Consider the following 27,772-nt stretch of genomic DNA (forward strand, 5'->3'; position numbering starts at 1 on the left):
TTTCCTTAAACAGTGCCATCCAGTTAGTCACCTAGAAGCCAGTCAGGTTAATAGGTTGTAGGAAGAAATGTTTGGCTCAACTTCCTTGATGTTGCTTAAATACAGTTCATGAGAGCCTTGTGTCAAAAGTGAAATGTGGTCAACCACAATCTTAGTCCTTAACCCAAACTCTGCAACTTGTTAATGATTTATCTATCAGTACTGTTTTAGGTACATTAGCATGAGCTTTGCATATTGATAACCACAGCCCCTATTTGTAAATTAGCACCTTCATTCTGTTGGAAGATGTTTGTCCTTTTACTCAGTGTTTCTAAAAAAATTGTTAAAAAATAACATTTTAAAATGTCAGGAAACGCCATACATTTGACTTTAGTACTTGAGCTGTCTGATCCTTACATGGTGCTAATTAGTAATAGAACTATATTTAATGAAACTGTATAATTATTTCTTTATGTGTTATTAGTCATGTCTTTTTTTTTTTTTTTTTTCCATTGTAAGGGTCACTGGACTTGCTTCAAAGTTCCTTGCTGTGTGTTTCGAGCAGCAAAACCCTGGTTTAAAGTCAACAGAGCTTTTGTCCCAGCAGGAGTATCTACGTTTGGTTGACTCTGATTTGTTCTCTGCAGAATTGCATTTCAGGGCTATGGGCGAGATTAGGAGAAGGCACAGTAATTAAAGCTGGACAGGTTGGCATCTATGCATTTGGTATTCGTGGCACTTGTCCAAATATGGGAGCTTGCTCTTTGGATGAGTGTTGTCATCAGATAACTATAATGAGGCTGTTCATACTGTAGTTTTGGAAGCGGTGCAGTGCAAAAGTCTTCAGTCTGCTGAGAGCTAGAAATTTGGCTGATCTTCAGCGTACAGTGCATAAACACGTTCTTCTTTTTTTTTTTTTTTTCCAGTTTTCTTTCTCCTCCCTTCCTTCCCCTCAAGGACATAGACTTTGGCTATATTTTTCATAACTGTGAAGCTAGAAATCTAACGGATGCCTGTGCCGCCGCCGCCACCGCCGCCTCCTCCGCCGCCTCCACCGCCTTCTGGAGGGCCCCCTCCACCACCACCTCTGGTAAGATCGACTTTTTATTTCTATTAGCAAGAACTTAGGTATGGTAGCCAGCTCAGAGCTGCCAGAATTTTGCCGTGCATGTTCATAGCAAATATCTGGGGTGGGTGCCTGTTTTGCCAGCTTTTGTTCTTCCGTGCGTTGCAGTAGTGGTCTCCAAAGTGGGGTGCAGGAAAAAATATTAGAACTTCAGAGGTGCATGTGTGTAGTTTATAAATAAATAAACAAACATCTGTTGGGGGTGCACACTCAAAAATGTTTTACTGATAGGGCTGTGTGATCATGAAAAGTTTGAAGACCCCTGTGTTAAAGTGCATGTGGTGAGAATTTAGCATTTCTAAATACTTCTCCAGTCACAGGAAACTCATTTTTGTCTTGGTGACTTGCAGGTGGTAAGTCTTAATTTCTTCATCTTCTTTCATAAGCTTCTGTTAAGACTCACAGTGTTCAGCTGTAGGTGTTTTTCTCTCTAGCACATGCCACCTTCCTGGGGATACAGCACAATATGCTTTTATACGTGTGCAGGAACAATTACTGCTTGTAACAGATCATTACTCTGTAAGCCATGAAGTAGAACATGCACCCTGCCAGCATGTTTGCAGTAAGGGGAGGATGTTCTGCGTGGTATTACATTTTCATACCTTCACAATTATTGTACCTATGATAAAACAAGTTTAAGTTGTTCCTTGTATACTGTAACCAGTTATTCATAGTCTGGTTCTGCACTGAAATTCCTAGACCGTTTCTGAAATAGTGAAACCTGGCATGTTTATGTTCAAGACATAAAATCTCTCCTTAATTTTCATTATTTTTCTGTCACTGCTGTAATTATTTCCAGGGTTTGTTAGTCCCTGTAGCAAACAACATTTCTTCGTGCTTTGAATATACTTCAAAATGTTTTTGTTCTGGTTTTGTTTTTTTTGGGGGGAGGGAGCAGGGGGGTTGTTAATTTTTATTTTTTTTTCAGAACTTTATTTCTGCCTTTCATTCTCTGGTATCTCTACTGTTTTGTTCCCATGAAGGTCTGTTGATTTAGTTTAATAATGTTTTTATGTTATCTTCATCCAGGAGGAGGGTTTTTTTGCATGTTTCTCTTTGCTGCTTTGCAGGCTGAACAATTTTGTAAAACTCTCCAGGAATTGTGGAGATGAAGAGGAGGAGGACTGAGACAGTAAATTAAATCAGCAGTGCTTGATTCCTATTGTCATTCTGTTTTAATTTTGGGCACCATCAGCAGTGTTTTCAGTTAGCAGCTCTTCAGAGTTGATACACAACATATAGTTAGATACTGAAATAAGTGGGCTGATTTTTGTGAGCAACTTAATGCCCACAAATACAATCAAAGTCAACAAAGCTGCAAGTGTTCTTATCCTAATAAATTTAGCTCAGTAAATATCTAGAGATGTTTTTAGATTCCTCTAACATATTCCAAATTGCAAATGACTTGGGAAAGCTGAGAGGACTCCTAAGAACCAGTATAAACAAGTTCAGGGTTTTTTTGTTCCCTTTCTTTCCTGATGACCAAAACCACTACTATGAAAGAGTTTTGATATAAGAAGGCTTATACTGTGTTTCCATACTTTATTTAGATCATTCTTTTACTAAAATGATCTTCTGTGGGTAAGATGTACAGAATTTACAGTCAGTTTCATCTCAGTGATTGGCACAAACCAAATGCATTTATAATTAATTTCTGATATTAAAGCCTTCCTTTTGATGAAAGTGTTGACACTGAAAAGAGCACATAAGCCACAATTAAGAATGAGTATAATTGTGTGACAGAACACTGTTTTTCTCTTACAGTGAAAGGATTTTTCCCAGTCAAAATCAGAGGGGGACAACTTTGCGAGGATCCGTAGTCTGAGTTCAGCAAAAGCACAGTCTAAGAAAGAGTCAAATCTCTAGCTGGTGTTAAGTTGCAGATTCCCCTTCTAATTGGGGAATCCATGAAAATTTGCTACGGGCCCTATTTTCTTTTACTAGGAAGCTGCTTCCTAGAACTTGGCATCTGCCTTTTACAGCTGCTAAAGTGCCCAGCTGTTGATACAGCTGCTAAATCCAGAATTGGAGGAAAAGAGGAATAAAAATTCTCATAGGCACATAGCTTTAAGCAAACCTTCAAAACAAACAAGTTTTACTTGGGCAACACCTGGAAACATTCCAAAGTAAACAGCACTGTGATTTTTATTCTTTTATATTGACATAATTAAACCCGAGTAATACTTAAATGTTGGCAAATAAAAGTTAGGGTTTAACCACTGTATTGATCCACAAGTTTTACTTGCTTGTTTTATGTTAAAGGAGAAATGTCCGGGTGTAGGCTGAGGCTTTAGAATCCTGTCATTTGCTTGGTACCATTGCATGGGTACTACACACTTGTCTTGCTTTCCTAATTGTATGGATAATAGCTGTACTTTCCTCTTGCTTTCACTATTAAGAGATTTTTAGCAGAAATAATCACTATATTACATTCTTCTTTCTGCACGTTTTCTTAGTGAATATAATGAGCCATGGTCCCAAATGATTTTGCAGCCCTTCACTGAAAACCTAAGTACTGTTGGCACTTGACTTTTTTATACTATTAACTCCCTTTTAAGGCAGAAGAAAAGATAGGTTCTTCCCTACAATTTTCAAAGCTTTGAATTTGCAGATACTCTGAAGTATTTGCACTGAATTCTCACTTACAGAAGCTGTTGCAAGGCAATACTAAAATGATTTGAAGATGGTATTTAAGTCATGCTAGGAGCCACCTGTGCCCAACAGCTGAAAGCTACTGGCTGTCAGGGCATACTTAAATGAAAACCAAGGGGATTTTTTTTCAATGCTATAGTATCTGCAATAGCAGATGTAGGTGGCTGAGTCAAAATGTCAATACAGTTAATTTGATTAATTAAGCATGTCTTCAAATGCTTAATGTCTTCTGGGGGTCATAGATAAAGATGAGAGTTATGAATAGGCAGAATAAAGCTGCCCCAATGTATTTTCTGGCCCTGACTTGCAGAAGTCTGAACTTTTTCGCTCTCCCTTTTTCCTTCGTCTATTTCTCTTTTTTTTCCTTCTGTCTTTTAGTTGTATGGAGCATTCTGGTTAATTTAGGTCGTTAAATTTCCAAAAGTACTGAGGCTGATTAAAAAAAAAAAAAATCTCAGGTAAGGCTCCCATGAGAGGATCTAGAGCAAATTTTGCTTTGATAAACCGTGTTCACTTTTTATGTGCAGTGCTGTGTTGCCTTTGTCTGTACATATAAATTCCTGAAGATATGTTCAGTCATCACTTATTAAAATGTTAATATTGAAGGAAGTGTGTAGCAGGCTTGCTGGGTTGAGTGCTATTCAGAGAAGATGTTTGTTTAATGATTCATATGCTTGTGGAGTTTAAGAAAATACTTCTGTTCTCTTTAGAATTGTTGTTATCAAAACCTTAGCTTAGAACTTAACCCCAAAAAACACAATGGATCAAATGATTAAACCCAGTAAAGTAGCACCAGTAGTTTATTTGCCCTAATGGCCTCCTAAAAACTAGGAGTGCAGAAGAAGAAAGGAATATGCTTACCTCAGGGATTAAAACACGAAAGCTGAAAAAATGCTGAACATTAACCTGGCATGTAGATTAATCTCAGTGATTACTGCATTCTCATTTAGTTGTTGTTTTGTGTTTTGTTTTGTTTTTTTAATAGAACTTCTGTTGTAGATGAACATCTGTCAGTTTACCAAGTTTGTTATTCTGACCATACTTTCTATTCTTGTAATAAAATTTCAGAAGAACAATTCTATATGGTATAATGTCGATAAATGCATTATTTACACTATTCATCCTAGAGGTAGGATTCCAGTGTTAAGGAGAATATCAGCTTATGGTATTCCTTGTGGGGATGCTTTTTTTTCCTCTTTTATGCAATTGTCAAAGTGCAAACCTTGTTGAGCTGTTTACTCCAACCTTTCCAAGAAATTTGGAGAACCACAGTGCTTGTTTGAAATTGTGTAGGAGTTGGTTTTGCTCCTGTAACATTTAGTACTACTGTTCTTTGGAAAGAGAAAAACAACGTATGTATGTAAAACAGCTTGGTTGATGACTTATAGAGTTCTGATCTGGGCCTACTAAATATAATATAACGAGAAAGAAAATGTGCATGTATATGTATCGGTATGCATAAATGTATGTGCATGCTTGCTAATTATTGATTGTAAAAATCAAGGTCACTTCCCATGAAAATAAAGTTTTCATTCAAACTCCTAGATGTGCAAACAGAACTCTGAGAGCTTAGCAGAGTCATGCATAGTGCCATTTCAAAAATATTTATCAACATGTTTATTAAAATTTTATGCAAGCCATGAGTAAGACAATACTTGCTACTTTGTCATGAAGTCCCTAGTTCAAGAGATATTAAATCATGATGTTTATTGCTACTAGGTGAGAACAGCAGAGCTAGAGGGAGCCCAGGTTTGGTAATCTTGCTGATGACTGGCATCACGCAGACTGTGCCATTTGTTGCACAAGGTATAGCTGAAATTTTTGATGGTGCTTTGTTCCAGCCAAAATAAAGGAAACTGATTTATAATGTTTTAATTATGTATCACATCACACACCAGTCTCTTTTCATAAAGAAGCGAGGGGCAATTATATAGGGGGGAAAAAAAAAGGTGTTTTTGTGTGATTTATTTGACTTCATTTTCAGGTAGTGGAAAATGTAGGATTGCATAAGTTATGGCATCTCTAAATGTTGCCACTGTAGCCTTCTGCACTTGTAAACAAATACAGAAAGGATAAGTAGGGACTATGAAAGGTGGAGAAAACATAAAGAAAACAGAAGTTCTAGGTTGGCATTGCTCCTTGTATTTCATCTGGAAAGGTACAGAGGCATGCACTGTGTATATTCATGTGTACTGATTTTCTTGAATGCTTTGCTTGAGATCTTTTCGGGCACTACTTCTAATGTATTTAAGCAGTGAGTTCTGTTTTGTAGGTTTGTTTTTTTTTCTCATAATGCCATATGTCATACATGTCTTCATGGAATGGAAAGCATTTACATTTATTTCTCTTCCTTTGCCTGTCCGTTTCTCACCTGTACGATTTGCGCATCACTTTACTGCATTTGAAGGTTAAAACTATGGAAATTGTCACAGAGGTAGCATAAATACCTGTAAATGATCAAGCCCAGGTACTAGAAGCTGTGGAGAGCTAATGGGTTAATCTACCATCCTTCTCACAAGGTATTATAGCCCTGAAAAATCACTAGTCCATCTGTGTTGTGTGCAAAGGCTATATACTAAATTCCATCTGTCGATTAATATTAGACTTGTAGCCTTTTAATTAAAATAAAACCCAGACTTATAGCAATACTTGTGTTGGACCTCTTTACATCATTGGAATGTGACATTGCAAGAAATTTTTAGTTTCTCAATATGTTCCCATCTTGGGCCAACCATAATTTTGCTTTGATGCTAAAAGGCATTTCTGAGCTATCAGTACCATCTACACAGGTAATTGGGTAGGATAAATGGCATAGCATTCTTAGAGCAGAATAAGATTAAATGGTGATTTCTGTGGCTTGGCACATGTTGCTGAATATTTTGTTATTGCTACTCATAATAACCCTTGTCATTTTGGGGACCCTGCTGTAGTAGATGGAGAGCATAAACAGGTAGTGTGACCAGATCCCTCTGCAGTGTTTTCAGCCTTGTGCTCTCTGGTACCTTCATTGTAATGCTGGGACCTCAGGTTTTCTTGTTTACACGTGAATTTTCATGTTGTTTTTTAATTGATGCTGAGGAAAACTTGAGAACTTAAATCCCCAAAATATAGAAATCAGAAGGTGAAATTCAAAGTGATTTTTTGAAGCCAGTCCCAGGGTATTTCTGGTATGTGACTTGTGATCTTTCTGAAATGCTGGGAAAACACCCCTATGGTAGTTTTTCATTTTGCAGTGCAGTGCCTCCGTTTTGGCGGCTTAGGTTACTGCATCTTTTATTTTAGTGAAAGAACAGCCAGAATTTGTGTTCCACATGTGGGTGTCAGCAAGTTAAATACTCACATGAAAGCTAAGTGGCTCAGCAGGTATAAATCATCGCATTAATTCTGCCGCATTTTTGCATTCACGCACCGAAATTAAGCAGCCCACCCGGGAATTCTTTAAGTACCCCCTTGCTAATGAGCCCAGGGCTCCGTTTGTGGCAGGGTCGATGTAACCTGTAAGTACACGAGCTGCTGCATTGTCTGGCTGAGCGGTGCCGATGTGAAGCGAGGAGGGCCTGTATGTGGTGAGGTGGTGATTGAAATGAACACTGGAATAGAGATGTAGGAGAGAGGGGCTCATGCTAAGCTATTTTTTAATCTTTTGTTCCCTGCCTTTGTGTCTGATGGTACATTTGCATCTAGAGGCATGCACCAAGCAGGTAGCATGCTCCCACTGAAACACCTCATTATTTAGGCCTGCTAATGCCAGGATTAGGCAGCAGCTATGAGGCCGGGAACAGGCCTCTTGACAAGTTGAGTACAGCACTTCCCTTGCTTGGCTTTGAGGAGCGAGGCCCGGTGTGGACACAGCCTATCTGAGTACACACACTGCTCGATGACCTTTTCAACCCGGCAGCTTCAGGCTGCAGAACTCGGTGCGGCGAACGCTGAGATCACGGCTAATGATTATTTAGCTGGGTGTAGCTGGAATCATGAAAGCCTGCTCCTGTCATTCTCTTGAAACAATGACTTAATTAGCTGCCAGGAAGCTATTTGGCAGGTCCCCTCGCGTGGGCTCCCTCAGAAGAAACGCTGGCTGGATCGTGACCCCTCATGCTATGTGTGCTGGGAGCTCAGCTTGCTAGAAGTCCCTGAGATAGCCGTGTTCACGCAGGTAGGCCGACTGCCAAGAAATAATTAGTCTCATCCTGTGGAGCACAAGTACCAGAAGCAGCTCTGCTCTTGCGATTGACTCTACAGGTGGAGTCTTGCACCGCGGGGAGGTTTCCCCATAAGTGAAAGGCTTTAAATCAGAGGTCAGGACCCGGTTGTGAATACATGAACCACAACTAACACAAGCTAAATCTCGCAAGCTTCTTCATAAGCTAACACTTCAGAAAACTTAAAATACAAGAAGGAAGTGATATGCTATGTTGTTGAGGCTTGCTGGATTTTTCCCTCAAACTGGAGAAGGGCTTTGTTTTGATTATTTAACACTTGACAGTGCATGAGTAAAACCACACCTGACGCACACTTAAAGCAAACGCCAGAAGAATGACAATGTTTATCTCTGTGGCTTGTTGGAAACTGGGTTTATTTTATTATTTTTCTAAGCTCCTGGGTTTTGCTGCAATTGCATTTCCCAGCATGTTCCCCGGGGAGACGTCAGCTGCCAGCTTGAGAAGGCTCTGTAAAAAGCAGTGCTCTTGCCTGCTGGGCAAACTGCTCCTGCTACAAATTCAACATCGTGAATTCTTGGCATAATTCAAATCTGGTAATAGTGGATTGATCTCGAGGGAAACGAGTTCATCTGGTGTTTCAGGTTGGCTACTAAAGTATAGATGATTTATAATCCTGTGCTATGTCACGCAAGACATGCTGGCTCACACTGATGTTTCTGGGCATCTTCAATTTTGCATCTTGTTCCAAAACATCCTCATTCTTTCAGTGAATATTATGAGATTGCAGTTTGTTCTAATATTGTGGCCTCTTACAGTGAATATTTTTTCTTGATTCTGTTTTTGAAAAGGATACGGTCTTTTAAAAGCTGAATTCATTTAAATCCCTTAGTCTTGATCCTTACGGAGATCTTCCTGTGGGACACTATTAAATACTCAGTGGTCAGCAGCTTGTGGTTGAGGGGAAGGAAGCTGCAGACAGAGTAAGTTGCTCACAAGCAGGTCCCCCTTATTCTTGTTCTGATCTTTTTCATCACTGCTGTTCCAAGGAGGGTGTTCCAGCAGGATGTTGCACACTACCATAAAGTGGCCCCTTACTTCGTGCCTCTGCCCTTTGAGGCTGTTGTGAGCACCTGCCCTGTGCCTGGCTGTCCTTCAGGCGAGCAGGAGCTTTATATCCAGATAGGAACGCAGTCATCTCATCTCCCTCTACGCTTTCCTCCTTGGAGAGCCTTGTTGTGCCATATGGGCAGCGAGAACACTGATCGTCCTTCCTCAGAGTGATTAACGAAGCCCAAACAGGCTGTTATCCTCCCAGTGTTCATGGCCATCCGTGACATTATGTACAGACAGTGTTCCACAGATAATTTTGCCTTTGTCGCCCTTCCTGAGCAGTCCACGTTGTCTATGCCAGTCATTGTGAATACAGAAATATTATTTGTGCGTTTGAGGGCTGGTCCAGGAAAGTTTTCATGAGTATGTGTCTTGGTGATCAACCATCCCCTACCCTAAAGCTTTCTGTTCATCTTTTCACATCTTGCTGTGATGTCTGTCCCTGTCCGTCCAACACAAAACAGAGGTGTTGCATGCTGCACTGAGGAAGATTCCTTGCCTCAGCCAGTATCTGGGCAGGTTTTACTGAGAATAGTGTAGAAAATAATAGGAAGGATTTGATAAGGGCTGTCCTCAAACTCTTTGTTTACTAAAAGATACAGTGTTTGCCTCCCGCCAGTGTCTGTGTTTGATCTCTGCAGCAAATCCTGTTTTGTCTAGGGAAAAATGGGGCATGGGAGAGAGAAAGGAGGACTGACACCAGATTCACAGGAAGAAATTAAATTGTCAGTAAATGAGAGCTCTGTCTTTCTGCCCGTAATAAAATACCACATGTCAAATTGATTTATTTATTTTTAATTTTGTAGTTATACATCTCACCAAGTAGATACTGTTAAAATTAGGCTAAATATATTTTGACTCTTCTTAAATCTAGTTCAGGCAAACAAATCCATTTTCTACACAGCTCTATTTAGTGTATTTCTTATAAAAAGTGACCAGAAAACGGAATCCACTGTGATGATACGATTCATTGCATGTTAGGAGTATGGATGCTAAACCTTACAAGTTTTCTGAAATGAAAGAGAATGCAGCGTCTCTGGATGAAACAGTGCTTTATTTTATCTTACTAATGGCTCCTGCCTAATCCCATGGAGTATGGGATCCTTTTTTCCCATCAGGTGATGGGTTTATTCTGAAACAAGGGTCCATGACTGCCTGCCTGATGGATTGTCCAGAGGGTTGGAGGTACATTTTTGGTTCAGCTCTCATGTTTATAAAGATCTACAATGCCCTGAATTATTTCATGAATTCAAAAACATAACACATTTAAACATCAGAATAAATATAACCCATTTATGGGACAATTTCTGCATCTATTATGACCTGATCTACCTGCTCAGAGTCCAGAGGAATTCCCCTTTTCTGTGTACAGGGGTGCTCTTTAACATCTGAAAGGTAATAATTAGCATGTCCCTATAATTAAGACTACTATGAACTTTTCAAATGCCTGGTGCCTTTACACCGTTTTACTATCTGAGCACGTATACCTCTTAAATATTTGAAGTATCATAGGAGCCCAGAGGGTAGGTCAATGCTCCCATCCGTCTTGCAAGATGTAAAGTGACTTTCTGAAAGTGATGCTAATACCACATGCAGCAGGAATGCACCTTGAAATGGGGCTCACTGCATTGGCATTTCTATAGTGTGCATCTTCCCTGCCACTCCTGTGGTGGAGCAGCGTGTTTATTTCTATCACTGCTGATTTATAGCCCGGAACATTGCTCTAAATACTGTGATTTGATGGTATTTTCCTGTTTACAAGTACTTTAGAGAGCTGTCATATAGCCCAAACATTGATCCTTTACCGTACTGAATGGCATAGCTGAGTGTGATTTAGGACACTGAAGACAGAAGTAGTGGAGTTTGGTGAGATGAAAAGAAGTATTTCTCTTATGTTCTAGCTATTTACCTGTGTGTTTTGTTCTGTTCTGTTTCAAACTACGTGTTGTCGGTGCCATTCCTGATGTTTGAAATGGAAGCAGAATAACCTAATGGTTACTAGGGTAATGAAATCCCACCATTCCTGTACTGATCCGTGTAAATAAAGTAAGGGATTTAATTTTGGTCTGTGTTACCTAAGGCAGCTCTGGCATCTGATAAAATAAATGATCTTTGCATTCTCCTCTGCTTCCCTTTTGACTTTTGTTGAAAGATTGAAATGTTTCTCTAAATAAATGAGACTGCCCTTCGGACAAGAGGAAAAAAAATGCAGCCTGAGAACTACATCCTTTGTCTTGCAGCTGTTTTTCCTCAGTGACTGAAAATATATATATTTGTCTTCCTGCCTCAGTATTTCTATTTCATGTGATCAGGGTTGAGATTTAAAACCCATGAGTTTCTCTTTTTGTTTTTCTCTTGATAGACAACATACACGTTTAATACCTGTTCATGTGCTGTGGATTGCAGGCATAGCATCAGTGTGAATTCCTGATTAATTTATTACTCAGTCTACACTGTTAATTGATCAGAGGAAGGAAGGTCCCATCCTGACTGTGTATCAAAAAGCAACGTGGTAAACTACAAATTTGCAGGGCCAGGACACCAGTAGAGGAGTGGGTGAGATACCTGGTGAAACGTTTCTGGACAGGAATTGTCACAGGCCTGGGAAGTGCAGGCAGCAAGCAACAAATCCAAAGGAGCTCTGACTGCTGTGCGGCCAGGCAACGTTACACCCCAGACTGTCCTGACTTTGTAATGGAAAAAGAATCCATATTGAGCTACTCAGCAGCTAATCAATCACCAGAGCCCACCGGGCTGGATGTGGAGGATGCTGCCTCTTTCTTGAGGAGGAAGAAAGCTGGGGTATGGATGGTGTTGTACTGAAGTGAGGGGATAAGTGAGGGGATCTGTCTTAAGACAATGGCAGCTTATTACACTGCCTTCTGGGCCTGCAGCTTAGAGCATTTCTTCTTTTTTGTGTTAGAAATGGTGAACAAATTAAAACCTTCTCTCCCTACAGGTGGTATCGAGTCACAGGTCACTGTTGAATATAAGCTGCCACAAGCAGGGTGTTTTAGTCTACTAGCTGTTTGGATATTAAGACTTTTCATATGCCAGCAGTCTACCTGCTCAGAAAAAGTAGACTGGGGAGATGAAGCGGACAGCTGGCAGAGCATACGGACACTTGAACCTGGAAACGAAAACACAGCTGCTGGAGCTAATTTTAAACATAGGTCTCGATCAGATCCCTCTAGATCCTAATTGTTGTGCTGCAGTAGAGAGGCGTGAAGTTCAAGGTACCGGTAAAAAGCTTTTATGAGAAGGGAAGGCACCCTTGCTCCAGTTATGGTATTTCCATTTTTCACAGTAAGTACTGTCAAAGCAAATGTGAGTGGAAATCGCTTCTGGCTTGTACATAGTATAGCGCTGCTTTTTGTATACATGCAGCATTTAGGGTGGCCGTAACGGGAATGAGACTCACTGTCCCTAAAACACAGGGGCAGGTAGCACTGTTTCACTTTGGGAAACTGTGTAACAGTGGTTTTTTCTAATATTTTTAAATAATACATAGATACCGTATCAGTCACAAGATTGTATAATTCAGAGTTTTTACATCAGGTGTCAGGAATGCAGCTGGCATTTGCAGCAATCTGGAGTGCCATCTAGTGGGCCTGTGCAAATCTATAAATATAAGATTTTAAGCTAGTACAATAGCCACAAGTAATGGCATAACAGTGTAATTTTTCCATTTAGGATTAGCAAGCTATAAGTTTTATTAATTCAAGCAGCTGGATAAGTTTTTTTTCAAGTTTCTGTTTTGCTTTTGTAATGCTCTAACGAAGTTGCTGTTTTTTATTTATTTTTTTAATATGACAGTATTGTTTTGCATTATTATGACTATAATGCTAAAGTCAGGGGTTATATAAACATTTCCTTCCCTTTAGGAAGCTTGGTAACCCCTAAGAATTTGCAGTAGATGTGGAAACATGGAGCAGCACATTGCTGCTATGATGTGAAGATACCCCTCTGTTAACCACATGAGAGGTTTGGAAATAGCAGCTCTGACACTTTTTATATGCTTCAACAAAGCAAAACTTCCAAACTTTTTAAACTAGAATGTGCTTCTGACTTTTTATAACAGGAAACTTGATGAAATAAGAAGAAAGAATAAATATTGGTTTTTGTTTTTATTACAAAACTTTAAACTACAACCTGACTTTTTATGGACCTTGGATAGGCTAGAAAATTTACTGAAATATAACTGCATTGTTGTAAAGACAGTCTGCTCAAACTGGTTTAATTCTTTGATACAGAGAGAAAACCTAAATTAGTTAATGTTCACATTCAAATGTAAGTTCAATATGCGATTAATGAGTTTTTTCCCTAGGGCAAAATGTGTAAAACAGAAGGATGTTTGTTCTAAGGTGGCAAATAAAATCTTAGTTATAAAGCATTGTAAATAGAATGAAAAGAGCTAAGGAGAGAGACAGTCAGGGTTGTATTTGTGGGGCAGAGACCATAAACGGCCTAGCAAGAGGTCACACACCATTTAAGCATGCCCTCTAATTTCCTTTCAACAATGTTAACACCCCTAGTACTAGATTTGTATTATCTTTAAACTTCCAGGTTTCATGTCTTCTGTACAACTGAATGCTGTTCTGGCTGACTGAACCCAAAAGCTTTGAAATGACAGCTGCCAGGGATGAGTAACTTCAAATTCTCTCTCCAAAGTTTGTTTGTGCCCTTTCTAAGCATGTATTTTTATCTGTACCTGCTGTCTTATGCTCATATTGTCAACAGGCAAGTTCAGAACTACCGAAATTGCGAAAGGAAGACCAAAAAGCACGAAATGCACTGTTGGCTGATATCCAGCAGGGAACTCGCTTGAGGAAAGTGACTCAAATCAATGACCGAAGTGCACCGCAGATTGAAAGTAAGTACGGGCTCCCGAGGAAGGTCCCTGGGTGAGCTCTACAGAAGCCATTCCTCAGAGCTATTTAGAGGTTGTGGAGGTCAGCTGGAAAGCCCTTCAAATGGAAGGGCAGGTTTGAAGTTCATCAAGGGACAACATCTTAATATGGCTTAATATGGATGTGAAGAGGGGAGAGTCTCACTTTCTAAACTTACATCCTGTTTTGAGATCAGCAGCTACTAACACTTCATAAAAAGTCTGTAACTGGACCTTAACAGACATTCCGTGTCCAAAAAAAAAAAAAAACAACTGTGAATGATGAAACCCATGTAAATATCTTATTAAAGTAACTGTTTAAGCGGGAATTGTTGGCTCTGGCAGAAGAGTTTTTCTTTAATAGATAAAAAGAACAAAATATGCCAAAAAATTCTGGAGGCATACATTTGATTCCTTTGAGACAGGAGTGTTTACCCTCTCAAGTCTCCTTTAGCTGTGAATGCATGTCTGATCATCATTTAAAATCAGGGAGAAGATTAACTTTTAAAAGATAATAATTCCTAGAGCCTTTTCTTTTCAGTGTTTTCTCTAGCCTGAATCCTTTTCCACACATCTGGGTAATGGCAGATCACTGGTATTGATTTTTATTTTTCTTTATTTAATTTTCTTCTCTTCCTTAGCATTATATGCTAAAAGAAGGTATCCTGGGGACAGTGGGGGAAGGGGCAAGAGTGTATTTTGTAATATACAACTGATTCACATGTAAACAGAGTAAGTAACAAAAGGATAGAGTTAGAAAGAGCTTGACATAACTAAACCCTACATCACTCCTGACAGGTGTTTTCTTCAGTGTGTTCCTATAAATAAATTTCCACTGGGGACACTGCATCCCATTGCTTTGCAATCAGTAAGGGAGATTTTTCAACAAGCATCTTCAAATCTATAACTTCAAATGTAGTCTAAGACAGCTTCTTGCTGGTGCCATGATTGACTTGAGATTGAAAAGCACCAGAGGGTGCTGTGCTTCAAGATATTGGTCAGAGAATAATGGCAATTTACTGTACTAACAGTAAGTTTCTTTGAGTCAATTTAAAGAGGAAAAATCTAGTCTTGGCTGTGTTTGGTGCTAATCCTAGCAGTCTGAGAGCAACGATGAAATGGCTTTGTGCTATACTTTTTTTTTTCTTTTTTCTGTAACAGAACCCAAAGGAGCTAACAGAGATGGAGCTAGTCCAGCCATTAATAAAGGTGGTTCTCAGCCCCCTCTGGGGGGCTTATTTGCTGGCGGCTTTCCCGTTCTCAGACCAGCAGGCCAGAGAGACCTGCCAGGTAAGGGCTTCATTTGTATGAAAGAGTAGCTGGGGTGAACTGTGATTTGGAATATAAGTACTTTGGGGATAGCTTTAGTGACACTTTTTTTCTTTTTTGAACCGTTAATTCATCTTCTGACCATGAAAGGCTGAATTAATAATGTGCTTGAAATCATCTTTCTAGATCTCAAGTACCTTATTCCTTAAGGTGTAAATAATAAAATACCTGTACACTGGATAAGAAAGCGATTTAGTGGACTCTGCAGTTTTACATAGAGATTTTTTATATTAGCTTAATGTAAACTTGTAATTGTGCCTCAAATAAGCTCAGATTTCAATACTGCATTTAACAACTTCAGCACAAATGGCAAAAAAGTCACATTTCTTTCCCTCCAATAGTGTGTATTTCTCTGGTATTACAGGCTTGTTATGTTACTATAGAGCTTAATATTTAAGACATCTGCCTTCTGGTATAAAAGTACAGTTCTGATCCAGCAAGGCATGTCTGGGAGCCATTCTGCTGCTTTCACTTCAAGAAATGCAGGCCTCAATGAGGGGAAACTCTTTCTGGGTGGCATCAATGACCTCTGGGGCTGTTGGGCAGCTGGTGCCTGCTCAGGCTCTTGCTGGGAAAGGAAGAACTGGGCTCTACATGCATTTGTGTTTTCTGGAGACAAGCTGAAGGTGCTCAGCGCTGCTTGTGGATGGGCTTCCTCACAAGGCTGCAGTAGCTTCTTTGAGTTATCCTTAAACTAGGACTATGCTTGTCAGAATACGTGAATATAGCATGAGATACCTTTTCGACATCTTGCTTTCAGAAAAATCCTTGACATTTACTTAGGCAAATATGTTCTGTAAGGTCAAGAGTCTTTGGGCACTTGCTGTTGAAAAGGAAACATCCGAACCTGCGCCTTCTGGAAAGCCTTCAAGGCACTACTTTTAAAAATCCAGGGGATTGAGATTTATATAATGCTTGTGTGAACCTCTTAATCTTAAACTTAAATCCTTAACTGTAAGGATGTTAGCGTATGTGTGTCAATCCACTCGTGTTCTTTGAGGCCTTCTCAATAGGCCTCTTGACACCTCCACTCGTTCGTGTCCAGCTGGGTGTGCTACTAAGATAAGGCAATATGAAGTACCACGGGGCTTCACAGAAAAGCAACTTCTCCTTGAAGTGTTGTGTGTTGCAGCAACCAAGAAATAGAGCAGGGTCTCTTGGCAGGTCGTCATCTAACTAAGCAGAGCCCCTGGTGCCCACTGGAACACATCACCTCCCAGGCCCTTACAGCAGAGACAACCTGTTGGTATGAGATGTTCTGGGTTAAGTGGTTTAATCACTCAGAGAGACAACTGGGGAGGGGAAGTTGAAGAGTTGCTTTTTGTGTTTTCTTTGTCAGATGACTCAGAACAAAATCCTGGTGTATAACGTGTGATATCTCTCTTTCAGCTGGGAGGCCTGGGCAGCTTCCTGGAGTCCGAGCAGTGGCTCCGAAGACCGTAGCCCCACCGAACAGCACTGCGAAGGCGGGCAGTAGCCCCCTGAGCCCACCCGAAGGGCCACGGGCAGCCGTCCTGCCAGAGCCTCCAAGCACCCCACGAGCCGGCGCTGCGCGACCCAGCCTGCCTGCTCCTCCTCCACCACCTCCAGCTTCCAGCAAACCTTCCCTCACCTTCCCTCCTCCTCCGCCTCTCCCCCCTCCGGCAGACAGGCCTTCCAAGGGGGCACCCCCCAGCTCGGCTCCTCTGCCCCCGCTCCCTCCTCCTCAGGCTGACAAACCCAAGTTCCAAGGAGGCGCTTCATACCCGCCCCCACCTCCTCCTCCTCCTCCCCTACCCCCCTGTGGATTTCCAGCCAGGACAAGCGATTTCCCTCCTGCTGCTCCCTCTCCATCTGAAGGAAGGGATCATCCACCTCCCACACCGCCTCTACCACCTCCTCCTCCTCCTCTCCCCGCGCTGCCCCCTGCCTTGAACAGGCTCTCCTTTCCGCCCGCCCCAGCCTTCAGCGGCACTGCCAGCAGCGGTGACGTGCCCCCGCCGCTGCCCCCCAAGTCCCCACACTTGCTGTCCCATTTGCACAAGCCCGCAATTCAGTCGCTCCCTCTTCCTCCCACCCCACCCCTTCCTCAGCCAGCGGCAGTGGTGGAGACCAGGAAGAAGAGAGCAGGTCGAGGCGGAGGTGAGAGCAGCGGTGGTGGAAATGAGGCCTCCCACTCCTTTGGGCTGCTGGGGGAAATTGCACTGATGGGGAGAGCTTCGAGGGGTACAAAGTGTACGTGTAGCAAGAAGATGAAGTCCACTGTGTGAGAAGAATGTAATTAGCACAGTGTGTAATGGGCATGCCAGATCTCAGGCTCTTCTTACCGCTGGACATACGTCCCGTATAGTCTAATCTGTGATTCTTGGAAGCAGCATGCCGATCAGTGAAGGAATATCTTGGAACTGCTGGGTTTCTTGCTTTTGTGTTGGTGCTGGTGTGTCTCCAGCAGCATGCTGACTGAGCTCAGCAGCTGTTTCCACTCAGTCAAAATCAATCTAAGGTAGGGCAGCAGAGCATACAGCACCATGATTGAAACATCTGCCAGGTGTGCAGCTCCTCAAACTCCAGCCCACCCATAACATCCCTCTTCCACTGTAACTGGCTGGGAAACTTTACAGGAGATAATAAAATTAAGATGGGGTAGCTACAGCCACAACAGAGTGCCCCCTATAATCAATGTGGTAAAGCCAAAGGCTTCTCCAACTGCTCAGGAAGTGGGCATGTTGGCTCGTGTTTCCTTTAGCAGATGATAGGAGGAACTTTCCTCAGATCTGATATAATGAGGATAATTTAAAAAAAAAAAAAAAATGAGTCTAGGTCTGTGTGGGTTTGAGAAATGCAGACAGCTACTTAATAAGGAACGTTTGCAGAGAATGTTCTGTACCCTGTATCTTAGCAGCCGCGTGTGGAGAGAAAGATTACTGGTGTTCCCTTTGACAGCCATGTGAAAGGCCATCTAAATGCAGCAGATCAGCTGCTTTGTGGTGGTGATTAATGATGCTTCAGAATTGCCTGATGAACCACTATTTTATCAAGATGCCTGCTTCTCCTGGTGATTCAACTTTAGAGGTTTCCATTTTGGTTATCTAGGGAGAGATGCAGTTTGAGAAGCAAACTTGGAGGCCTCAGGCTCCCTCCCCCTTATACAGTTCCTGTGGTAGATCTGCCTAGAAGATATGAACTTTGAAGGCACTCTGTAAAAAGCACAAGAATGAAGTGAATTCCACTGCATGGCTGCCAAAATGTCAGGAAAAGATTTTGCTTTAGAGATACCATCTAGTGATATTTTTCGTAAAGAAACTTCTAGCTCCTTTGAAGGTGGAAGAATGGCCTTCCCCTCTAGAATGGGACTAAAGCATACTTTAGACTGTCTTATTTTCCCTAGAACTATAAGAACTAAAAATAGGAAGCTCCAATAGAAAGCTCAAGTAGTGACTTACATTTAAAACTCGATGTTATAAATCCATGATTAGACTTGGCAAACTGCAGCTGTGAAGTCACCTACAATACCCGGATATGTCTGCCCCAAATACTGCATTCCTTTTTATAGTCCCTCCACTTTTGTGCAGAGCTTACTGTCAGTTTTGTTAATTCATGATGATCTTCATGTGCTGGTCTGCTTCCTCTTTTCCAGGACCTGGTGCTGGGAAGCTAGCTGTTCCTCCACAGCCACCAGCCAGATCACCAACAACTGAACTTACGAGCAAGTCTGGAATCTCAGCCTGGGCAGTTCATGACCCCTACCCACCACTTAAGAATGGAAATATGCATATCATTGGTAATGTCATCTAAATTAACCTTAGTTAAAGATTTTGGTACAAAAGCCTTTGTGTGTCAGACATTAAAAACTCATGCAAGTCTTTCTCATGGCAACATGGTAGTATAGTTAGACCAATACAATTTTTTTTTTTTTTTTTTTACAATCTCTCCAATGAGATTTCTCTCATAGAGGCTTATTCAGAAAGGTTTTGAACCATTCAATAGACAAGAAATTGCATGTCCCACCTGCAAAATTATTTAATGTTGTGAAAAGTTGCTGTACTGTGCTTACATTGCTATTCTTTAAAACAGTTCACAGACATTTTGTGGCTTCAACTCTATACAGCAAAATCTGCTATGAACTACTTCTGTGGTCTAATGAATTGGCCATTCATTCTTGCTAAATTGCTTGAAAACCACCTAGGAATACATCTATTACCACAACATCATCAATGAAGAAAACTGGAACAGCAGCCAGAAGCTTGACTTCAGTTAGTACCAGGCAGTGTTTGTAATTAAGCCTGAAAACTTGGATGGCTTACAAGCTGGATAGCTCAAGGTTGTTTATCTGGAGTAAGCCACTCAGATATCAATTCCAAGGGAAAGTGAGTCAGCAGTTTTCATTGAAATTAGTTGTGGCAATTTTATTTTTTTAATCTCTCTCTAAGAGCGACTAATATTTGTTTCCCTGAAACTTCCCAGATGACTTTGAATCTAAATTTACTTTCCATTCTGTGGAGGACTTCCCCCCACCTGAGGAATTCAAGCCATTTCAGAAAATATATCCCAGCAAGATAGCTAGAGGTAAGTGTATAAATATGAGAATGTCAGATAGTTATCAAATAGCATTTAAAATGAGGAGAGAAAATAAAGAACAGAAACCAGCAATAAAACATGAAAAGCTGGGCTGCAAGCATAGGCATAGACTGAGATTTGTTACAGTGGTAATGGAAACCAAAGATGCAATAAAAAGCACTTTGTTACTACAAAGTCTTAGTAGCAAAAAATAAAATTTTGGCTTGACGTACAGTTTGTGTTCTTTAGATTGTTGAATTTGTGGAGCCCTGAAGTTGAAATCAATGATCCCATAGACTTAGCCTGCTACTGAGTTGTTTTATCTGTTTATGAACTTGTGAAATTACAAAGGAAAGGTGACTAGCAGGAAAGTAGTGACTGACTGAACCTTGCTTTGTTTTTAGCTTAAGTTAGAATCTTGGTGTCAGGTCTCCGTAAGAGCAGGAGTTCACCTATCCAGCTTTGAAAACTGGTAGTTGAAGTTGCTGAAAGATCTCATGCCCCTGTTCTGCTTTTTATGAAACCCAGTATTTTCTGCGTTATTAGCTCGGCTATTTATCTCCAGGTTGTCATTATTTTTGTTTCCATGCTAATGTACTTTGCATGACATTTCATAGCAGCTTAAGTCAGTCCAAATTATCTGCTATATGATCTTTTTTTTTTTTTTTACTGAAGAGTTACAGAGCATGAGCAATATATATCATCAGTCCAAGGGTAGGTGATAAACATAACACCCCTGAGTTAGGTTGTTTAAACTGCCGTAGAACTACATCACAAATTCATTCCTAACATATGTATCTATCTCCTCTGAATGAACCTGTCCTTCATATTTGCAGATCCCTCTAAAAATCCACCATTAAGAACACACGTGAGATGAGAAGAGTCGTTCTGATGCTTTCTGGATTGGTATTAAAAATGGAGAACATCAGGATAAGATATGAAAACAGAAGGGGTCCCATTACAGTGGCAGAGATTATATTTGAATCACAAGTGCTGCAATGTTAACACTTTTTATAAACTGGAAGAGAGATGTAAATGATACTTTCTGAAGTACTTCGTGGCCTACATACCACAAGAATGTTAGCACAGGCTTTTAAATATTGTATATATGTGGATATTTTTTAAGCAAAGAAGCATAAAATTTAAATTCTTTATATAGTTCAAACAATTCTTATCATGCTGACAGTTATTACCTCAAAGAATACTTTTTTGCATGATGTACTTGTAATTCATCTTCCCCTTCCATCTTTAAGTATTTTTGAAATGCTCCAGTTATTATTCAGATATTTTTCAATGAACTGTCTGAAAATAATGTGACTCTTTTAGTCCTTTCTTATGTTTCTTCACTTCTTGTATTCTGCCTATCCTCAGATTGAGCAGAATGGCACTTTCATGAACAGGCAGGTCCACAATCCTCTTCTCATCAGGCATGAAGAGGAAGGAGATGATAACGGGTTGTGGCTGCTCTTGAGCCTACCTCTACTGATTACAGATCCTTATAGGATAGCGAACATGTCTGAAGAAGCCCAGATGGGTAGGGTGCCTATGGACCTGACAAAGACAACAGAACTTCTCCAAACTGGACAAAGACAAAGTTGTTCTACTGTAAGCAAAAAAATGGTGGATGTGAATGCACATGCTGTCAAGTGTATACATATGGGCACGTGTCCTATGTTTTCAAGCTGGCAAAGTGGATATTATTAACCATTTGTGTGACAGATTCTCTGTACCCAGCAATTAGGAGGCCTTGAGATCATTTAAAGTTGCATACATTGTAAATAGGCAAGAAGAGCTTTGATTTTTCACCCATAGCAGCAGTAAGGATGCATTGTCCAGAAAACACTATATAGAATAAGGAGTCCCTAAAGTGGTGGTTCCCTTGAGTTCAGTTGGTTGAAAAAAGTAAACCAGCCAGGGAAGAGACTTGAGATTCTACTTTTAATGTGAAGCTGTAGTGAGGTGTTTGGATCACTGATGTTCAGACCATCAGATGTCTGCTTCCAGGAAGAATTATACAAATGCAACATTTCAGTGCAGTAGGAAGAATGTTGCCAGTAGCTTCTGGGATGGGAAAGCTCAGCAAAGGGCCAGTAAGATGATGAAGGGACTGCAGCACCTCTCCTGTGAGGAAAGGCTGAGAGAGCTGGGACTGCTCTGCCAGGATCTCATCATTGTACATAAATATCTGAAAGGAGGGTGCAGAGAGGACAGAGCCAGGCTCTTTTCAGTGGTGCCCAGTGCCAGGACCAGAGGCAATGCACACAACCTGGAACACAGGAGGTTCTGACTGAACATAATGAAACACCTTTTTATTGTGCAGGTGACTGAGCACTGGCACAGGTTGCCCAGAGAGGTTGTGGAGTCTCCCTCCTTGGAGCTATTGGAATGGCTCCACGTGGCCTGGGCAACCTGCTGAAGGTGGCCTTGCTTGAGCAGGGCTGGGGGTGGACCAGATGACCTCCTGAGGTCTGTTCCATCTTCACCCATTCTGTAATTTCCCCGTCTTACAGTTTAATTGGGTTCAGCAGCTTGAATAATTGCACTGCTATTCCGGCCTAACAGCCAGGCTATTTATAGTTACTGTAATATTTATTTATATAAGTACCATAATTCCTCTCATCTGCAGCTGTCAAAGTGTTTTTGTATAGATGGTAGGTGAAGATCACAGAATCACAGAATTTCTAGGTTGGAAGAGACCTCAAGATCATCGAGTCCAACCTCTGACCTAACACTAACAGTCCCCACTAAACCTTATCCCTAAGCTCTACATCTAAACGTCTTTTAAAGACTTCCAGGGATGGTGACTCCACCACTTCCCTGGGCAGCCTGTTCCAATGCCTAACATCCTTCCTCATGGCAATGCTTTTGTGCAACAGTATTTGGAAAAGAAAGGTAACTACATCCCTGCGTAGCTCTGTTTTTCTCTTAGTTCTTGCAACGGCTTGGTTATGTTGAGACTCCTACTCCCTGCCCCACATGCATTCTTATGGTGTGGTGATGGTGTAAGGGTAAGAAGCATTTGAAACTCTTTCCTAGAAGGCTCCAAAGAAGCACCATTAGTCTTTTACTAGCCTATTATGATACCTTTTTGTTCTTCATGTGAAAAACAAAATAGTGATGCTTTGACCAGTACTTACTGCCACCAGTATTACAGTTACTTGATAAGTATGCATGAGTTCAGTAATAAACAGGGGTCAGCATATATATTGCTTCTCAAAAAAGTGGGAAAGTTTAATACTGCTTTAAAGAATATTTTGTTATATTGTTATTAAAGGTTGATGTATGGCTAGTTCTCATCTGTTCTGCAACTTGTGTATAACTCTGTAATAAGTACCTTCTAAGGATTTTTAAACTATTTAATGGTCAGACCACATGTCAGAAGATATCTAACAAAACAAAATTTATTTCTGTTTTTATTTTGATTAGGGTGTTTTAGAAAGAAACATCTTTTAGAGATTAAACTACAAAGCCTGTGCATATTTGTAAGTGTTGGTGTAGTGTTATTTCATGCATATTAAATCCTTGTTGTTCAAGATCCATTGAAGCTTCAGAAGTTCCCAGTACTTGGATGTACAGAGAATGACATGAGCTAGTCCCACAGCTGCACTCAACACCACTGGAACTTTCAGGCCATGAGGATGCTCTCATTTTCTCAGACTTGTAGGACTAGTGACTGCCCCTAAGCATGTTGCTGTAGCACAGTTGGTTGTTTTCTGGTTTTGTTTTTGTGTTTTGTTTTTGTTTTGTTTTTAAATTTACTACTTAGTAGCTTGCTTCTGCTTCAGCTCTTAAAAACACTGTCTGGATCACTGTGCTCAAAACAATTTTTTCTGTTGTAAAAACTCTCCCCAATAAGGACAAACTCCCACAAGATAATTGCAGATCTGATTCTTCAAGTGGGCAAATATTACATTTCTAGCAGGAACACAGTCTTTTTCTATTTTGCCTCCCTCCCACCTCTAAACTTCCAGAGAACTGAGCTGCAAAAAGAGCTGTGTGAAATGGTGTATCTTAATCTCTGCCCTCTAGCTGAGAGAAGTATTTTATTCATTGTCCCTTTGTTCACAAACATTCAGCTACTCCTTTTATGACACAAAGCATTCAGCAAGCACCAGTGACAGAAGCAGCTTTGAAGTTCAGCTTGGCGGGTGTGTTAAGGGTACTTTGATTAGGAATATCTTCATTCAAAGCACCCACAAGTGGATTTCATGGGAAATCCATTTACTTGAGTTGTCAGCATGTTGTTCTTTCATGTTCTTCATCCACTGCAATACTCACTGAAATTAATTGTGCTCCTTGCAGTCTCTGCTCTATCCAGGAAGAGACAAGTTTTAGGTTTACTTGCCTATTTTCTCCTTCCCTTGTCTCAAGTTTTATAATACCTAGGCCCAGGAGCTGAAATGAGGGAGAAAGACCTGGCCAGGTAGAGCCAGTCCTATAATAGAGCCTGGGAGGATTACAGCATGAATGGAAAGATAATTACAGGGGCCATAAGAGAAAATGCCTTCACATTTGTTTTATGTAAGTGAAAAGGCCTACTGTTTTCTTCTCTGACTATCAGCTGTCATATAAGGCAATACTAAGGTAATGAGTAGAACAATTTTAAAAAATAATTCACAGAAGCTACTGTGTCAATATTACAATGTCCTTAATTGCAGTTTCAACCTGAGATGTTTCTGCATCCTGAGGGGCTTTTGTGTTTGTTTTTTTTAATACAAATGTCTGGTTCATCATTGTCCCCTTCCCTGAACAGTGAAGAACTTTAACCCTATATGCTAACCTCTATTTTTCTATATTATTAAAAATATGGACTTTTCTGTCACTGCTGTTAAATCAACGGTCTTAACATGACACAGGAAACAGTGGTTACTGGTTTAATTCTTGAAGTATTTGCCCCATCTCACTTCTAGAAGAAAATACACAAAAAGTAGGTCTGTCTGTAAGACTGCTAAGCCTCAAGCATGCTGCAGAACTGCATGTCACAGAAGGAAACATAAACATGCCCATTTCTAAGATTAACCAGGCCCATCAGTAAGCCAGGGGTACTTAATGGATTCATCAGCTGTGTATGCTCATCACTGAGATCACCTGTAGCTGTACCTCAGTACAAAGGCAGAAAGAGGGAGAACAGAGAGGTTTTGATTAGAATATTTTGAGGGGAAGAAAATAAACATATAGTTTGTATATAAATACAGCATCTTATTAACAGTGTAATTAGAGCCAATAGGTTATGTGTAAATGTCTTAGGCGTTCAGCCTGGCTCTGTATTGCAGTACTTGGCACCAGGGCAGTAGCCAGGTACATTACAAACACACAAAGTTTCTGAAGCTGGGAGCAGGCAAAGGCAAAACTTATCCTGGGGAACCCAATTCTGGTCATTTGCACAGGCCCAATGTCAGATGCTGAGCCACTGTTACCAGATACACCGATACAGCAAGGTCAAGAAGCAGGACTTACCTTCCTGCCTCCCCTCAAAACTGGGATTTCAACTCTACCATTCTTTGTATGAATTAGCAAGAAGAGAAAAATGCAAGTCAGCTTTGCTGCAAGCCTAGACCTGAGCAGCAGAGGAAAAAAACAGATTGCTTTCAATGACAATATGGTAGTTATCCTGATGAAGTTAATCTTTGCTTTAATTGGTTGCCCAACATACATATTTAAACATTCTGTACTAAATTAGCCAGCATGCACACAGTAATTGGACCAGTCAGTGATTTTCTCCTTTCACTATATACATACACAAACAGGAACGCCACAAGATTGGACAAAGGAAAGCAATTTGTTAACCAGATATAGCTAGCAAGTAACATTTTTTCCTCTAGAAATGTTTTTCCTGCAAATTCACAAGTGTGAAGACTTTCTTTCAAGGCTTGAAGAATTTTGCAGTCTTCCTGTGAAAAGGCTAACAGTAGCCACTGTAGCTGAAACGAGATAAAATTGGTTTAAAATCCACTCCAAGCAACAGTGAAATTGAAAAAAAATATATATATATGAATGTCTGCAATGTAATATAGGGGAAAGGGTCTTGAGGCAATTCAGTCAGATGCACTGAAGTGGGGAGGTGGCTTTGGACGTAATTCTGAACACCCTTAACTATGTCTAAAAGAGGAAGAGGATGATCAGAATTGGATACAACATTACGTGTTCACTGACACCTGGCACCAGAAACTCAGCATCTAAAGAATTAAAATGTTTGCTTACTTCATTTGAAGAACTTTAGTTCTGTGTCAACACAGTCATAGAAAAGATCCACTACTTCAGCAGGATCCAGAATCTCTGTACGAGTAAGGATATCTTCCATTGCTTCTAAGCCTTGTTTTTCGAGGTCTAACATAATCCTCATCAGTTTCTGGCCCTTATCCTAAATGCATGAAATAATCAAACTGAATTAACCAGTAAACCAGCTCATTAAAGTATTTACTGATCTCTTCCATTGCAAAGAGCTTTTCAAGTATTTTAAAAATAGATGTCTTTTTAAATAAAAACAATTTCTGTTAATACCTTTTTGAATGGTCAAAGGCTAAAAGGAACGGTGCTGGATACTTCATGCATTACAAACAATAAACAAGAAGCAGTTGCAAAGTTTAAAGCATAGAAGGAAGATGAGGTGAAAGATGGACAGAGGAAAAGGTTATACACATGAGAAAGAAGTAAAGCAAATTCTTAAGCCTGCAAACCAGTGAACAAATCTATGTGAGAAGAAGCCTACATGATTAGAAGCCCTGATGATTGTACAGATCATGGTGTGCACATGTGTATCCCTCAGATCATCACCTACAAGATGATTATTAGATCTGAAATGATGCATAATATGACAGCAGTAAGAATCCATAGAGCAGGGAAGGCTTCATCTATTATCCTAGCTTACTTCTCTTCATGTTGATGGGCAGGAAATACACTCCTGAAGAAGGTGTCATTTTGTGTTATCCAGATGTTACTTCAAGCCCCCCCCCCCAACTTTGTTTTTTTTTAATTTAATAGAGACATGCTGTTTGTTTTGCCTGCAGCTTTCAAAATTGAATTCCAGAAACAAAAGCTGTTTAGAATGAGTGATGATTCAGAGCCTTCCAGGATTCCCATTTGTGCAGAAAGAGCAGGGCACCTAAGGTTAGCTTTAGGCTCTCACATGTTCAGTTATCATAGCATGAAACTTCACTGAAAGCACTTTTCCTTTTTAACACAATTTTTGGTGCCACGCTTTAATATGGAAGAGTTCACTGGATACTAATATACTCCTCTCTAGATCTTCCCTAAATCAGCATCTCACATAGCAGACTTAACTGAAAGCTATGGAAGACAGCTGTAATAGCGAGTCAGCATTACCACAGAGGCCACAGAGCTTAAACTGAACCATTCCAAGACATTTAAACTACACCTAGCCAAAACTACATAAAAACAAAGATCATACTGGCAGAGGTTACCCGTTTCCTTAATCCTTAATGAACAGGTTTGAATGAACGCTGTTATGATTTAGCAAGACCCTGACGTATGTAAATATGCAAAGTTGACCCTGCTGCAGAAAAACAAGTCCTCTGTGAAGGAACATACAGCATGACTATGTGGGTCTTCCACAACTTGCCTGAAATACTCTGTTTTACTTCCTCCTCCCCATATATCCAGACACCATTATACAATGCAAAGATAGCTGGTATTTTAAATTCACATCAGAACTGTTTTAAGAAATGGGAGTGGAGTGTAAAACCTTTGTGATGCCCTATCTCAAACTAAGCCATTATCAGCAGATAGGTTTAAGGAACTCTCTACAAGATTATAAAATTCCCAGGTTCCACAGTTCTTACCTGATCGCTCTCAAGGAGAGACCGGGCCCATTCGTGTGCCTTGTACAATTCATGCCTGCGATCAGGTTTCTCCTGGAATCGAGGTATCTTTTTAGCAGGATCATCGTCACCAAAAGAAGGGGACTGGACTTTTGGTACTAATTTTACGTCATCAACAAAAATAAAGGGTTTAAATATGGACCTGAAAGAA

At 40.5% G+C, this 27,772-nt stretch overlaps 2 protein-coding genes across 3 annotated transcripts in view; one reads left to right on the plus strand and one right to left on the minus strand.

Moving 5' to 3' along the window:
* Positions 1-988: 988 nt before the first annotated feature.
* On the plus strand, positions 989-20,883 carry WIPF3 (WAS/WASL interacting protein family member 3). Its single transcript, XM_032180674.1, has 7 exons — positions 989-1,069; positions 13,771-13,903; positions 15,080-15,208; positions 16,637-17,368; positions 18,864-19,007; positions 19,691-19,792; positions 20,620-20,883. The coding sequence occupies exons 1-7, from the start codon at positions 989-991 to the stop codon at positions 20,658-20,660; spliced, it is 1,362 nt and encodes a 453-aa protein (XP_032036565.1). The 3' UTR covers positions 20,661-20,883.
* A 3,603-nt stretch (positions 20,884-24,486) lies between these two features.
* Positions 24,487-27,772, minus strand: part of SCRN1 (secernin 1) — a 33,737-nt gene continuing 30,451 nt past the window's right edge. For both annotated transcript variants that reach the window (XM_032182465.1, XM_032182466.1), the window contains exons 7-9: positions 27,583-27,763; positions 25,985-26,144; positions 24,487-25,704 (exon numbers count right to left, since the gene is read on the minus strand). In XM_032182465.1, the coding sequence (XP_032038356.1) occupies positions 25,986-26,144; positions 27,583-27,763 (340 nt within the window). In that variant the 3' untranslated portion in view covers positions 24,487-25,704; position 25,985. The remainder of the gene's footprint in view (positions 25,705-25,984; positions 26,145-27,582; positions 27,764-27,772) is intronic.

This window comes from Aythya fuligula, chromosome 2 (genome assembly GCF_009819795.1).
Source record: "Aythya fuligula isolate bAytFul2 chromosome 2, bAytFul2.pri, whole genome shotgun sequence".
Lineage (NCBI taxonomy): Eukaryota > Metazoa > Chordata > Aves > Anseriformes > Anatidae > Aythya > Aythya fuligula.

Excerpts from the sequence above, each read along its gene's own strand:
- WIPF3 (XM_032180674.1), top strand. The coding sequence starts at position 989 with ATGCCTGTGCCGCCGCCGCCACCGCCGCCTCCTCCGCCGCCTCCACCG. Across the intron at positions 1,070-13,770 it reads CCCCTCCACCACCACCTCTG|GCAAGTTCAGAACTACCGAA; the intron begins GTAAGATCGACT and ends TATTGTCAACAG. Across the intron at positions 17,369-18,863 it reads GAGAGCAGGTCGAGGCGGAG|GACCTGGTGCTGGGAAGCTA; the intron begins GTGAGAGCAGCG and ends CCTCTTTTCCAG.